General features: G+C 46.8%; 1 protein-coding gene and 1 long non-coding RNA gene across 2 annotated transcripts in view; one reads left to right on the top strand and one right to left on the bottom strand.

Moving 5' to 3' along the window:
- Positions 1-15,003, top strand: part of DNAH9 (dynein axonemal heavy chain 9) — a gene marked incomplete at its 5' end in the record, with an annotated part of 325,490 nt that overhangs the window by 298,920 nt on the left and 11,567 nt on the right. Inside the window, one exon of the mRNA XM_077746719.1 lies at positions 2,639-2,821. Within this exon, the coding sequence (XP_077602845.1) occupies positions 2,639-2,821 (183 nt within the window). The remainder of the gene's footprint in view (positions 1-2,638; positions 2,822-15,003) is intronic.
- Positions 4,328-8,075, bottom strand: LOC144217332 (uncharacterized). Its single transcript, XR_013330878.1, has 3 exons — positions 7,934-8,075; positions 7,355-7,490; positions 4,328-4,639 (listed from the first exon to the last, which is right to left on the bottom strand). It is a non-coding gene; the product is annotated as an uncharacterized LOC144217332 (long non-coding RNA).

Below are 15,003 nucleotides of genomic sequence, written 5' to 3'. Positions count from 1 at the left end.
CGCCTCGACCGCCACGCTGCTGCTCCGCCTAAATCACGGGAAGCCCCTGCCGTTGGGGTTAGTGGATTGCTTTTCTTTCTTTTTTTTTCTTTCTTACTTATTTTTGAGAGAAAGAGAGTGTGCGTGCTGGGAAGGGGCAGAGAGAGACGGGGAGAGAGGATCCCAAGCAGGCGCCACGCTGCCAGTGTGGGGCCCGATGCGGGGCTCGAACTCGGGAACCGTGAGATCATGGGCTGATCTCACCAACACATGAAGAGTTCTTACATGTGGAGGACGAGGGGACAGAAGAGGGGGACAGACGGACACAAAAGAAATTCACGCAGTTATAGAAGGGCCGGTAAACATAGCACAGGATTATCAATGTCCCTCCTTCAGTGACTAAATGAAGGTATGTGAAATACCATTTTCCACCTAATGGTAAAGAGTTTTAGAAGTGACAGTATCAAGGGGCACCTGGGTGGCTCAGTGGATTGAGTGTCTGACTCTTGATTTCAACTCAGGTCATGATCCCAGGGTGGTGGGATCAAGCCCTGCAACAGGCTCTGCACTGAGCATGGAGCCTGCTTGAGATTCTCTCCCCCCACACACACCCCTCAAGCACACTCGCTCGCTCTCAAATAAAATACATTTAAAAATAGGGGCGCCTGGGTGGGTCAGTCGGTTAAGCATCCAACTTCAGCTCAGGTCACGATCTCACGGTTCGTGGGTTCGAGCCCCGCGTCGGGCTCTGTGCTGACAGCTCAGAGCCTGGAGCCTGTTTCAGATTCTGTGTCTCCCTCTCTCTCTCTCTGCCCCTCCCCCACTAGTACTGTCTCTCTCCCCCAAAAATAAAACATTAAAAATTTTTTAATAAAATAAAAATTAATTAAAAGTGACAGTATCCAACAGTGAGGACACAAGAAAACAGGCATTCTCCGTTTGGTGGGGGCCTAACCTCCAGAGTAACAGCTACTAAAATTTAAAGTGTTTGTACTTTTTACCCATAATTCCGTTTCTAGGAATTCAACCAGTCCACAGATTTCATGTATGTTTATTTATTACAGGACTGTCTGCAGTTGTACAAGCGATAAACAGCCCAAGTATCCATCCAGAGGGAAGTGACACCTTACGTTATGGCGTACCAAAACAGCAACATATATCATATACTATTATATGTAGATATGCTATTTATTATATATATGACAGCATATATCTAAGATATATACTGTTGGGAAAAAATGAGGCACATCCACATGTACTAACAAGAGAGCATGTCCAGGATTTACTGGAAGGTGAAGAGCAGCTGTGATATGACTCCATTAGTGATAGATGGAGAGAGGGGAGAGTGAGGAGGGAAGACAGGACAGACAGACAAAATTGTGCGTGGGTGGGTAATGGATGGATGCTTACATGCGCTAGAGGACACCTGCAGGGATTATAAACAAGCAAAATAACCACTAAGAGTGATTTCCCCCCACCTTGAGTGAAGAATTGTGAGAGGATTTTGCTCCTAATGAGTATCTATAATGCTTAGATTTTTATGGTAAGCGTAGATTTAGTTCTCAAAAAGGAAAACGAAAAGGCAGAGAAGTTTGCTGGTGGAGACGATCAGACCACCTCCCTGGCAGCCCGCTCCTCCCGTCGCACGGGCCCGTGGGCTTCTCCGTGTCTGTGCACCCGCCCCCTTCCCTGGCAAGCCTCCTCGTCCGCAGGCCTGGCCTCTAGTTCCTTCTCGGCCTCATCAGGACACGGGAGAACTTTCTCCACGTCCAGTGTATTTTGGGGACAGCGCCTCCAGACTGCCTTTTCATCTCTTTGTGCGTAATGTCCGATATAGGGCTGTTCCTTCAAATTCAGCTCCGGTGATAGAAATAGGATGTGATTGTAGGCATTTGTCTGCTACCCCCGGCAGCAGCTTTCAGGTAAAATTCCATTCTGGTTTTTGCTGTGACGGCACCAGAGGCCCCTTTGTGAGAGGGAGATAAGGTTTTACTTTCCCTTTTCAGACATCAGCTCTTTCCCTACAGAACGCATTGTGCGTTCACAATGCAAGGCAGGGTGAATATTAATAATATTAATAATCCTTTCTGTGGTCCTGTATAGCTTTCAGACGCTGCCACATCCATCCGTTCACTCAATTTGATCTCTGCATCAGCCCTGGGACTTGGGGGAGAGGGGGCAGGTGGAGAAAGACGCTCCTGGAAATTTTTATAGATAAAAAGATTGAGACCTAGATGGCTTGCTTACACTCGCAAGTCGGGTAACACACAACAACGGAACGGTATTAGCCTCCAAGCGCTTGCCCCAGAATAACCCAGGATCTGAGCGCCAAGTTCCACTTTCCCCAGGGGTCTGGCTCCCCTGGTCTGATGATTAGCTGATGGCTCATGCGGTCAAAGGAAGCGTGGGGCTGGGGAGGAAATTCATATGACAGATGGGGATCTATCCCCAGGGTCTGTCCAGGACCCAAGGACAGAAACCGCAGGGCGGCCTCACGGAAACTCCGAAGGGAGTGTGTGAATATGTATGTATGTGGTGCAAGTACAGAATGCAATGGCCGGGGGTGGATGGCGGGTGTCTTCACCGCCGTATCGCAGCCGCATGGAGGCCTGGAGGGTTAGAACCCCTTCTTCAGCCTGTGCTTCCTGTTGTGGGGCAGGTCAAGGTCCTCCTAGAAGAAATACTGGAGCGAGTGACGGACGAGTTCAACATTGCGGAGCTGATGGCCCGCGTGGAGGAGCGCACCCCCTATGTCGTGGTGGCCTTCCAGGAGTGCGAGCGGATGAACACCCTCACCAGAGAGATCCAGCGCTCACTGAGGGAGCTGGACCTCGGCCTAAAGGTACGGTGGCTGAGGTCCTGATGGGAAGGTCCTATGTCCAGAGGACACAGCCTTGGGGAGAGGGGGCTCCCGTGGACTGGGGTGCTGGAGGGTCGTCCTATAGCGATCCGAATGCCCAGGAAGGGGTCGCTCCCAGACGCCAGGGTCTGGCTACGCTGTAGGGAGGCCAAGACTCAAGGTTCTGAAGCGTGAAGCTGTGACTGTGGGAATGAGACAGGCTGGCTTGTGAGCGCAGGGAGCCGCCCCAGGAGACCACACTCCGAGGGGCAAGAGCCCGGTGTCTTCTGCTGACGAAGGGTAAGTTGCTTTCGTGGGGGGCAAAATAGCGCCGGATAAAAATACAGGCTCTAGCGGCACCGGGGCAGCTCAGCTGGTTGAGCGTCCAACTCTTGACTTCAGCTCAGGTCACGGTCTCCTAGTTTGTGAGTTTGAGCCCCGTGTCGGGCTCTGTGCTGACAGTGCGGAGCCTGCCTGGGATTCTCTCTCTCCCTGCTCCCTCTCTCAAACAAATGAACATCTAAAAACAAAAAAGTACAGGTTCTAGAACTAGACTGTCCTGGGGTCACCTTCCTTGCCCTGTGGCCTTAGTGAAGTGACTTACGCCTCACGGTGTCTCAGCTGCTTCGCCTGTAGACCAGGCATCATGATCCTGCTCCGTAAGGCTTTGGGGAAGGATTAAATAAGTTAAATCACCTAGAATGATTTTTTTTTAATGTTTGTTTATTTTTGAGACAGAGGGAGACAGAGAATCTGAAACAGGCTCCAGGCTCTGAGCCGTCAGCACAGAGCCCGATGCGGGGCTCGAACACACGGACCTCGAGATCATGACCTGAGCCGAAGTCAGACACCCAGCCAACTGAGCCACCCAGGTGCCCCTCACCTAGAATGTTTAGAATGACCCCTAGCATGTAGCAAGTACCCCCCAAAATATTCACCGATGCCTTTTACGGCCCCATCGGGGGAAAGGAAAGAATTTTTTCATCTTTGACAATGTCAGGGTTGGATGAAAGATCCAAGATACTGCACACAGGCTCTGCCTCCGTCCTGAGCAGTGAAAGAGGCTGCTGTTTCTGCCCCAGTTACTGAAACAAGTTTACTTTACGTGCCAGCAGAGAATGGGGTCAGGGGCTGGCGCGGACCCTGACGGATGAGCGCCATCATGACCGCACACCTCGACGACAGGTGAAGGGGAGGGCATGCTACCTTTCAGGCGCGGAGGCAGGGGACGGCTGCCCGTTCACGCTGGCACTGTCAGAGGAGAAGGTGGCAGTGGGCATGCAGCCAGGCCTGGGCTCCGGGGCGTGACCTGCTGCAGCCTGGGGCACGGCTCTCGGAGTCACACAGCCACGGTCACAACAGCTGTGCATTTTGTCACAAGTAGTCACGTAGAAAGTGTGAAACAGCCTGCAAAATCTACGTTACTGGGCTTTTTTTTTTTTTTTAATCCGCCCCACACCCCATCTGCCTACCGGTTTAGATGGAGGGAAATGAGGAGAAAGGACGGACAGAAAGGCATGTTGAAGACAGTATTTGGACATGTTTCCAAATTACATGCCAGCGTGCGATCAAACGACATGCAGAGTTTTATAGAACAGTGTCGAATGTGAATAAGGACTCGGCCCGTCACATTATGCGGCTCCGTGACCATGGAACGTGGGTCTCTCTCAGTAATTACCTCCAGGAGCTTTGCTGCAGCCTTAGTTTATCAAATCCGTGCAATTTGTGCAGTCTGCTTGCCCATCCATCTTCCGATCCATTCAGTCATTTTTCTTCCAAGAGCCGTGGCTGTGGCTGGGTGTCACGAATCCCGGCCTGTGCCTGCGCGGAGAGGGAGGGGTGGGTGAGGACATCCGCCTCGAGCATGGCTGCCTGGTGAGCGCCCCGGGTGGGTCTGAGCAGGGAGACTGAACGGGGGGCCTTCCTCTCCAGGGGAGCTCACAGGCAGACCTGGCACAAGGCGCACAGAGAGACGTGGGAGGAGGGGGCTGGGGACAAGTAGGAGAACCTTCTAGAGGGTCCAACAGAGGAACCCTAGCCCCGTCCTAAGAGGTACCTGCTTCGGCCGGAGCAGAGGGTCCACGCAGGTAAGTGGGAGTATGGTGAGTTTCAGAAGGCGGGGACAGAACACTGACCCCCAAGCGGCCAGGACAGCTGTGTGCTTGTGGCCTTTGTCTCCTGGTCCCTCTGGGAGCTGGAGAACAGACATGTGATTTTTAAAATTTATTTATTTATTTTGAGGGGCGCCTGGGTGGCTCAGTCGGTTAAGCGTCCGAACTCGGCTCAGGTCATGATCTCACAGTTCGTGAGTTCGAGCCCCGTGTCAGGCTCTGTGCTGAGAGCTCAGAGCCTGGAGCCTGCTTCCGATTCTGTGTCTCCCTCTCTCTCTGACCCTCCCCTGCTCATGCTGTCTCTCTCTCTCTGTCTCTCGGAAATAAATAAATAAAACATTTTTTAAAAGTTTATTTATTTTGAGAGAAAGAACAGGAGGGACAGAGACAAAGAGGGAGAGAGAGAGTCCCAAGCAGACTCCATCCACACTGTCAGTGCAGAGGCCGATGCGGGGCTCGAACCTACGAACTGTGAGATCATGACCTGAGCCAGTCTCATTAGGACGGGCCCCCAGACTGGCCTGGCCGCCTCTGTGTTTAAGCTGCAGGCAGGTGACCCTTGGGACGGGCCATCTGTGAAGCACAGAATTAGGACAAGTCGGTGGAAGAAGGTGGTGAGGTGAGGGGCCGAGNCACTCGGCTCCCGGCTTCCCTCCCCGGACGCTGCAGGGACAGCAAGTCGGGCTCTGGGGACCAGCTCACCGGGCAGGGGCTTACAGGAGACTCTGAAGTTCCCCTTCGGGCCACCCCTTCCTCTGGGGCACAGTCACTTTGACGTCCTGAGAGTGGTACAGGTGGCGCAAGGGAGGACAGAGGGCCACTCACACCACCCAGCACACCCGACCCAAGTGCTCTGCCCCGACTGGGCCCCACAGTTAGGAGACGTCTAACTTTTTAAATCATGAAGTCAATACTCTTTTAGCATTGGGATTCTCCCTCTCCTTTTCCCTCTCTCTTAAAATAAATGAACTTTGGCGGGGGGGGAAAAAGACCTCCCAAGCTGACTGGTCAAAGGTGCTGACTCCCACCAACCAAATGCACAAAAGTCTGACGTACAGAACTCCCAAAGGCCAGTTTCTTTCTTTACAGTAACAGCTAGGCATAACTTTCAAGGAGCCATATATGGAAGCCAGTGGGCCCAGGAAATCCTCTGCCTGGGTAGAAAAACTACACAAGAAGCCCAATTCCTAGATCTGTACTGTCTACGGTAGCAACCAACGACAGGCTAGCACTTAAAATGTGACTAGTCCACGCGGAGATGTCCCATAAGCAGAAATGAAAGACCGTGTTTAGGAAAGAGGCTGGGACGCTCACCTCACCCACAGCTACAACCAGGTAACACGCACTGTGTAAACAACCCAGAAAATGACCCGAAGACGGGACAGAACAGACTCCACAACTAAAGGGGAAGAGGCCCCATCAAAGAGGGTAGGAAGGACACAGATGCAGTGCGGGGAACGGGGAGAAACAGCCTGTCACACGGGGGGCACTCACAGTGGGGACAAACCCCCGTAGCACCTGGCCGGGAAAACCAGAGGGTTCAAGTTACGGGACCTCTTACGACGACCAGTGGGACTTAAAAACCTACAATTTTGAAAATCAGCAGGCTCAGCTGTGGGCTCTGGGAGAACCGGAGGCCAAAAGGAAACTCAGTCCCTTAAAGAAACAGGACCAAAGACCGCCTGTGCAGCTGCACCATCTACGCGGCGTTTGAAAAATGCCTGGGGCGTGGGGAGAGTTATTTACTAATCTCAGAGCGCGTCCGGAGGGACAGAGGCCCTGGAAGGACTCCTCCAGGGACAGAGTAGCTGCCAAGTGCCATTTCCCTCCCCCGCCTTCCAGCATAAACCCAAGGCCACCTGCCAGAAGCAGCACTGGGACATTTACTACCTCATTCTCACGCGGTGTGCCACCGCCTCAGTCCCGCGCTGCGAGTCCCCTTCCCCAGGGGACCAGCGCAAACCTTGCTAAGACCCTGTCTCGCCCAGCTGGCACACTCTGAAGACCCACCCCTCCAACCCGGCTGGCCTAAGTCCCGGGGGAGGTGGCAAGTCCCTTGTCGCAGAGGACCGACACACAGGAGGAGGAAGAGGAGGAAGCACAAAGGCAGTAACATTAGCTGTATCTAGAAAAATCGTTCAAGGGAGTCACAAGAGAAAAGGATGACCCCACATACCTAAAATACGTGGAAGAAAGGAGTAAAAGTTTAGTGCTTTTATTCCTGCATGCCGAAGATGTTATAAACAAACCTAATGGTAACCACAGGTCAGAACCCAGTAGAAGAGCAAGACATGGAGAGAAAGGAATCCAAACCTATTACTAAAAAAAGCCAACTTATAGTGAGAAAATGGGAAGAAAGGAACAGAGAAGGAATACAAATACAACCATAAAACAAGTAACAAAATGGCAATAAATACATACATACCTGTCAATTATTCTTTGAATGTAAATGGACTAAAATCCAATCAGATTTCTTCTCCAATCAGAAGGCATGGGGTGACGGAATGGATAAGAAAACAAGATCCCATCTATATGCTTCCTATAAGACATTCATTTCAGACCTAAAGACGCATACAGATTCAAAGTGAAGGGATGGAGGGATGCCTGGGTGGCTCAGCCAGTTAAGCAAAGTGAAGGGATGGAGAAGCATTTACCCTACAAATGGATGTGAAAAGAAAGCTGGGGTAGCAAAACTTATATTGGACAAAATAGACTATGAAATAGGCTGTAATAAGAGACAAAGAAGGACATTAAATATTCAGGGGACAATTCAACAAAAAGATGTAACAATTGTAAATTTTTCTGCACCCAACATGGAGGCACCCAAATACAAAAAACAGTTAATAACACATTAAAAAAAAAAAAAGTAACCAATAGTAATACAAAAATAGCAGGGACCTTTAAAGACCCACTTACATCAATGGAAAGACCATCCAAACAGAAGGTTAACAAGGAAATATAGTGGCTTTGAAGGACACACACACACAAAGGAGGGTGTGGGTACCTGGGTGGCTCACTGGGTTAAGTGTCCAACTTCGGCTCAGGTCATGATCTCAATGTTCGTGGGTCCGAGCCCCACGTTGGGCTCTGTGCTGACAGCTCGGAGCCTGGAGCCTGCTTCTGATTCTGTGTCTCCCCCACTCACACTCTGTGTGTCTCCAAAAATAAACAAACATTAAAATTGTTTTTAGAAAAGAAGGAAGGTAGAAAAACACATTGGACCAGATGGATTTCACAGATATATTCAGAACATTCCATTCTAAAATAGCAGGATACACATTCTTTTCGAGTGCACATGGATTACATATTAGGCCACAAAATAAGTCTCAGCAAATTCAAAAGGATCGAAGTCATACCATGTATCTTTTCTGGCCACAATGCTATGAAACTAGAAATCAGCTATAAGAAAAAATCTGGAAAGAGCACATATACATGGAGGTTAAGTGACATGCTACTAAACAGCGAATGTGTCAACCAATAAATCAATGAGAGATAAAAAAAATACATGGAGGTAAATGCAAATGAAAGTACAATATAGTCCAAAATCTTTGGGATGCAGCAAAAGTGGTTTTAAGAGGGAAGTTTATAGCAATACGGGCCTATCTGAAGAAGCAAGAAAAATCTCAACCTAACCGTACACGTAAAGTAGCTAGAAAAAGAACAGACTAGAAGAAGTAAAGAAATAATAAAGATTAGAGGAGAAATAAGTCAAAATTTGAAAAAAAAAACAAAAAACAATAGAACAGTTCAACGAAACCAGGAGCTGGTTCTTTGAAAAGATCAACAAAATTGATAAACTTTTAGCGAGACTCACTTAAAAAAAAGACAGAGAAAGAGGACGCAAAGGAAATCAGAAAGGAAAGAGGAGAGGGCCTCTTTGGGGACTCAGTCAGTTAAGCATCTGACTCTTGATCTCAGCTCAGGTCTTGATCTCAGGGTTGTGAGTTCAAACCCTATGCCGGGCTCCATGGTGGGCGTGTAGCCTACTTAAAAAACAAAAATGAAAAAGGAGAACTAAAAACTGACACCTCAGAAATAAAAAGAATTATTAGAGAGTATTATGAAAAACTATATGCCAGCAAATTGGACAACCTAGAAGTAATGGATAAATTCCTAAGAGTGTATAACCTCCCAAATCTGAATCCGGAAGAAACTGAAAATTTAAACAGACTATATCAGCAATGAAATGGAATCAGTAATCAAAAAACTCCCAGAAAAACAAAAGTGCAGGACCAGATGGCTGCTCAGGTAAATTCTACCAAACATTAAAAGAAGAGTTAATACCTATTCTTCTCAAACTATTTCAAAAAATAGGAGAGAGAAGAAAACTTCCAAATTCACTTTATGAGGCCAGCAATACCCTGATACCAAAACCAGATAAAGACACTACATAAAGAACTATAGGCCAATATCTCTGATTAGCAGAGATGTGCAAAACTTCTTAACAAAATATTAGAAAACTGAATGCAACAATACATTAAATAAATCATTCACCACAATCAAGTGGGATTTAATCCTGAAATGCAGGAGTGGTTCAATATTCACAAATCAATCAACATGACACTTGACATAAATAAGAGAAAGGATAAAAACCACATGATCCTTTCTGTAGATGCGGGAAAAGCACCTCATAAAGTACAAACTACATTCGCGATTTAAAAAAAAAAAAAAAAAACTCTCCACAAAGTAGGGTTACAGGAAACCTACCTCAATATAATAAAGGCCATATATGAAAACCTCAGCGCTAACATTATCCTCAGTGCTGAAAATCTGACAGCTTTCCCCCTAGAGTCAGGAACAAGAGGAAAGTGTCCACTCTCCTCCCCACTTTTATTGAACATAGTACTGGAAGTCCTAGCCACAGCAATCAGACAAGAAAAAAATTTAAAGGCATCCAAACTGGTAAAGAAGTAAAACTTTCACTATTTGTAGATAATATGATACCATAGGTAGAAAACACTAAAGGGGCACCTAGATGGCTCAGTTGGTAGAGCGTGAGACTCCTCAGGATCATGTGTTCAAGCCCTATGTTGGGTGTGGAACCTACTTGAAGATTAAAAAAATAAAAAGGGATACCTGGGTGGCTCAGGCAGTTAAGTGTCTGACTCTTGATTTTGGCTCAGGTCATGATCTCATGGTTGGTGAGTTTGAGCCCTGCATCAGGCTCTGTGCCAAGCCCACTTGGGATTCTGTCCCCACCTCTCTCTGCCTTTCTCTTGCTTGTTCTCCACTACTCTCTCAAAAATAAACATTTGAAAAAAATCTAAAAAAAAGAAAGAAAAGAAAGCCTTAAAGACTTCACCAAAAAACTGCTAGAACTGATAAACAAATTCAGTAAAGTTGCAGGATACAAAATCAATGTACAGAAATCTGTTGCATTTATATACACTAATAATGAAGCAGCAGAAAGAGAAATTAAGAAAACAATCCCACTTATAACTGCATCAAAAATAACAAGATACTTAGGGATAAACTTAGCTGAAGAGGTGAAAGACCTGTCATCTACAAACAATAAAACATTTATGGAAGAAATTGAAGATGACACAAACAAATGGAAAGACATCCCATGATCATGGATTGGAAGAAGAAATATTGTTAATGTCTGTACTATCCAAAGCAATCTACAGATTTAATGCAATCCCTATCAGCATTGTTCACAGAACTAAAACAAACAATCCTAAAGTTTGTATGGAACCACAAAAAAAAAAAAAAAAAAAAAGCTGGAGGTATCACAATTCCAGATTTCCAGTTATATTACAAAACTGAAGTAATCAAAACAGTATGGTACTGGCACACAGACACAGAGATTAATAGAACAGAATAAAAAGCCCAGAAATAAACCCATGATTATATAGTCAATTAACCTTCAACAAAAGAGGCAAGAATATGCAATGGGAAAAAACCTCTTGGTGATGGGAAAACTGGACAGTTACAAAAGAATGAAACTAGACACTTTGTAAGGCCATGCACAAAAATAAGCCCAAAATGGATTAAGGATTTCAATGTGAGACCTGAAACCATTAAAAAAATAAACAAAACCCAGAAGAGGACACAGGCAGAAACTTCTCTGACATTAGCCGTAATGATAACTTTCTGGATATGTCTCAGAGGCAAGGAAAACAAAAGCAAAAATAACTATTGGGACTTCATGAAAATAAAAAGCTGCTGCACAGCGAAGGAAACAATCAATAAAAGTGAAGGACAACTTACTGAAAGGGAGAAGATATTTGTCAATGACATAACTGATAAAGAGTTAGTGCCCAAAGTATATAAAGAACCTTTACAAGTCAACGCTTAAATAATCCAATTTAAAAATGGGCAGGGGCCTGGGTGGCTCAGTTGGTTAAGGTTAAGTATCCGACTTGATTTCGGCTCAGGTCATGATCTGTGTGTGGGGTAGAGCCCCATGTTGGGCTCTGTACTGTCAGCATGAAAACCTACTTGGGATTCTCTCTCTCCCTCTCTCTCCAATTGCACGTGCTCACTCTCTCTCTCTCTCAAAAATAAATAAAACCTCAAAAAAATTGTCCAGAAGACATAAACAGACGTTTCTCCAAAGATGACACACAGATGGGCCAAAAGACACATGAAAAGATGCTCAGCACCACTCATCAGCAGGGAAATGCAAATCAAACCACAGTGAGGTATCACCTCACATCTATCAGAATGGCTAAAATCCAAAACACAAGAAACAATGTCGAGTAAAAGGAACCTTCGTGCCCCTGTTGGTGGGAATGCAAATTGGTGCAGCCACTGTGAAGCAGTATGAGGGTTCCTCAAGAAATTCAAGACAGAATTACCCTATGATCCAGTAATCTCACTACTGGGCATTTACCCAAAGACTATGAGAACACTCATTCGAAAAGAGATGTGCACCCCTATGGTTACTGCAGCACTATTTATAAGTAGCCAATTTATGGAAGCAACCCAAGTGTCCATTAATAGAAGAGTGGATAAAGAGGATGTAACACACACGCACACTAGAATATTACTCAGCCATAAAAAAAAAAAAAAAGAAATCTTGCCATTTGCAGCAACGTGGATGGATCGAGGGGGTATAATGCTAAGTGACATAAGTCAGAGAAAGACATACGGTATGATTTCACTCATATGTGATATTTAAGGAACAAAGAGAAAAGAAACCAACGAAAGAACAGACTCCCCCTACAGAGAACACACTGATGGTCACCAGAGGGAAGTGGGGGGGGGGGGGATGGGTGACAGAGGAGAAGGGGATAAGAAAACATTTATCATGATGAGCACTGAGTAATGTAGAGAAGTGTTGAATCACTACAGCGCACACCAGAGACTAATATAACACTGTATGTTAACTACACTGGAATTAAAGGAAAAATTTTCCATGAAGAAGTAAAAATAGACAACACATTTCAATGATATAAGACAAAAACATATAAAATATCCTATTAATTTGTATATTAACTACATATTAGAATATTTGACATTTTAGATACATTAAGTTAAATGAAATACAGTATGAAAATTAAGTTCATCTGAGCCTTTTTAAGGTTTTACACATGGCTATGAGAAAATGTAAAATCACACACATGGCCCACACGTGCAGCTTGCGTGATATCGCGTTGGGGCAGTGCCCTCCAGTGGGAGCCATAACCAGCCTAGACTCTGGGTGGGGCAGGGAGTCGTTCTTGATCACACAAATACTTTTTTAATATATATTTTTCAAGTTAATTTATTTATTTTGAGAGAGGGCAAACAGGGGAAGAGCAGAGAATCCCAAACAGGCTCTGCACTGTCAGCACACGGAGCCCGAGGCGGGGCTCGAACTCACAAACTGTGAGATCACGACCTGAGCCAAAATCAAGAGTCAGATGCTCAACCGACCGAGCCATCGGCACCCCTGATTGTTCAAATGTAGGACAGCAGACTCTTTTCTCTGTGTTCCCAGTGGCTAATAGGAAAGATGTGTTTCTAAATACGTGAAAGATGCTCACACCGAAGTCCAGCTATCTCACTGGGAGAAGTGCTCGCTCTTTACTCAGAGCCACTGTGTGCTGACTTCCCGTGCAGAGCTGATGGGGGGGCTTGCTTTGGCCCTTTAACAACTTCCGGTCACCACTCATGGGGTGGGGTGCACCCTGGCCCATGTGCCTCCTGTCTTCCGGCACTCCCTCAGAATCCCTCAGAACAGCCATCTGGGCGTGCCCCTGCCTCCCTCAGTCTGGAAGTCAGACCGGAAGGGCCCATATCATTTCTGCTTCCCCCCGTCTCCTCACCTCCTGTGCTTCACACAAATTAAAGCTGGTTGCAGAGACCATTTTCACAGGGAAGAGAAACGCAGACAGGAACGGGCCATCAGCACGGGGTGCGCTCTGAAGCCCCTCGAGAGGGAGTCCGTGTTTTCTCTGGAGTTTTCTTCTTGTGGACTCCTGACCTGTAAGCAAGTGAGTACAGACACCGACCAAGGCCATGTACTTGGACCCACAGGGTCCAGGCGGGAGGAATTTGAGAAAATTGGGCTTGAACAAACGTGAACAGCTTTCTGTGGGACAGTCTAGCACTTACCCAGAGCGTGGCCACACAAATTTCCTGTCTGTGCCACCCCAGCCTCCACAAATCTGGCAGCACCTTAGGAAACTGATGTTTGTTTGTTTGTTTTAATGTTTATTTATTTTTGAGAGAGAGCTGGGGACAGGCAGAGAGGGAGACACAGAATCTGAAGCAGGCTCCAGGCTCTGACCTAGCTGTCAGCGCAGAGCCTGACGCGGGGCTTGAACCCACGAACCGTGACATCACAACCTAAGCTGAAATCAGACGCTTTACCGGCTGAGCCACCCAGGTGCTCAGGAAACTGATGTTTTCTGAACAGCTTTCTGGAAATGCTATCCTACAGTGTATACTCTTCTCTTCTAAGAAAAGGATACAAGTTACACTTAGTGGATTCGGGGTGGGGTTCACCCTTTACTTCTCAGCCCCTACTATGTAAGTGAGTCAGATCTACTTCAACTCAAGGTCATGGGAATACTGACTTCAGAAACCTAACCTCAAGGTGAATGGCTTCCTCTTTTCCTGAGTTGTTCTTCACTCTGAAACTGGCAGCACCTGAGAGAGAATACATTCTCTAAGGCTCTGTCACTTGCACATTCGATTAGCAAATGCAAAACCACTGTCAGAATGAATTAACATCGTATTACAAGCAGATGTGAGTAATTTTTAAGAAAGCCAAGTTACGCATTTTATGTTCCTCTATCAGCATGATTCCAGATTTCCAAAAGGTGTTAAAAAATTAATGCATTTTTTTAATTATAAGAGTTTATTGGGGCGCCTGGGTGGCTTAGTCAGTTAAGCGTCCGACTTTCGCTTAGGTCATGATCTCGCGGTTCGTGGGTTCGAGCCCCGCGTCGGGCTCTGTGCTGACTGCCAGCTCAGAGCCTGGAGCCTGTTTCAGTCTGTGACTCCCTCTCTCTGACCCTCCCCTGCTCACGCTGTCTCTCTCTCCCCTAGAAATAAATAAAACATTTTTTAAAAATTTATTTTTTTAAAGCAGTTTTAGGCTCACAGAAAAATTAAGATGAAGGTACAGAGATTTCCCACATACCCCGGGCCCCCCACACACAGCCTGTCCCACTCTCCACAGCTCCCCAGAGTGGTCCACTTGTTACAAGTGACGAGCCTGCATTGACTCGTCACAATCACCCACACCCCATAGTTTACACTGGGGCTCACTCCTGCTGCTGTACACCCCAGGCGTTTGGACAAATGCATAATGACATACCTGTGACACGAGACAGAACGGGAAGAAGAAACGCAGTCGCGGCATTGTGCAAACTTATGACGTGGACGCAGTTTCCAGGCTACAGTTCAGGGAAGAGCCCCGCAGTTGAGCTGCACCAAGATGCAAAGCAGAGCTCATGGAGGCCACGGTGGTGGAGCTGGTAGCCTGTGGCAGGGAGCTGCCCGAACAAAGAGCCTCAGTCCTCTCCAGAGAGATCTCTCTGCTGGCTGTGCTCTGCACATGAGTGAGAAACATCTACCCGAGACTTCATGGGTCCTTCCCAGTCTCGGGTACAATTCGCAGAGCTCACGCAGAGCTGGGAA

Source organism: Crocuta crocuta, unplaced genomic scaffold (assembly GCF_008692635.1).
Source record: "Crocuta crocuta isolate KB4526 unplaced genomic scaffold, BGI_CrCroc_1.0 scaffold139, whole genome shotgun sequence".
Taxonomy (NCBI): domain Eukaryota; kingdom Metazoa; phylum Chordata; class Mammalia; order Carnivora; family Hyaenidae; genus Crocuta; species Crocuta crocuta.
Note: the sequence above shows the minus strand (reverse complement) of the source record. Positions and strands in the feature narration are given on the sequence as shown.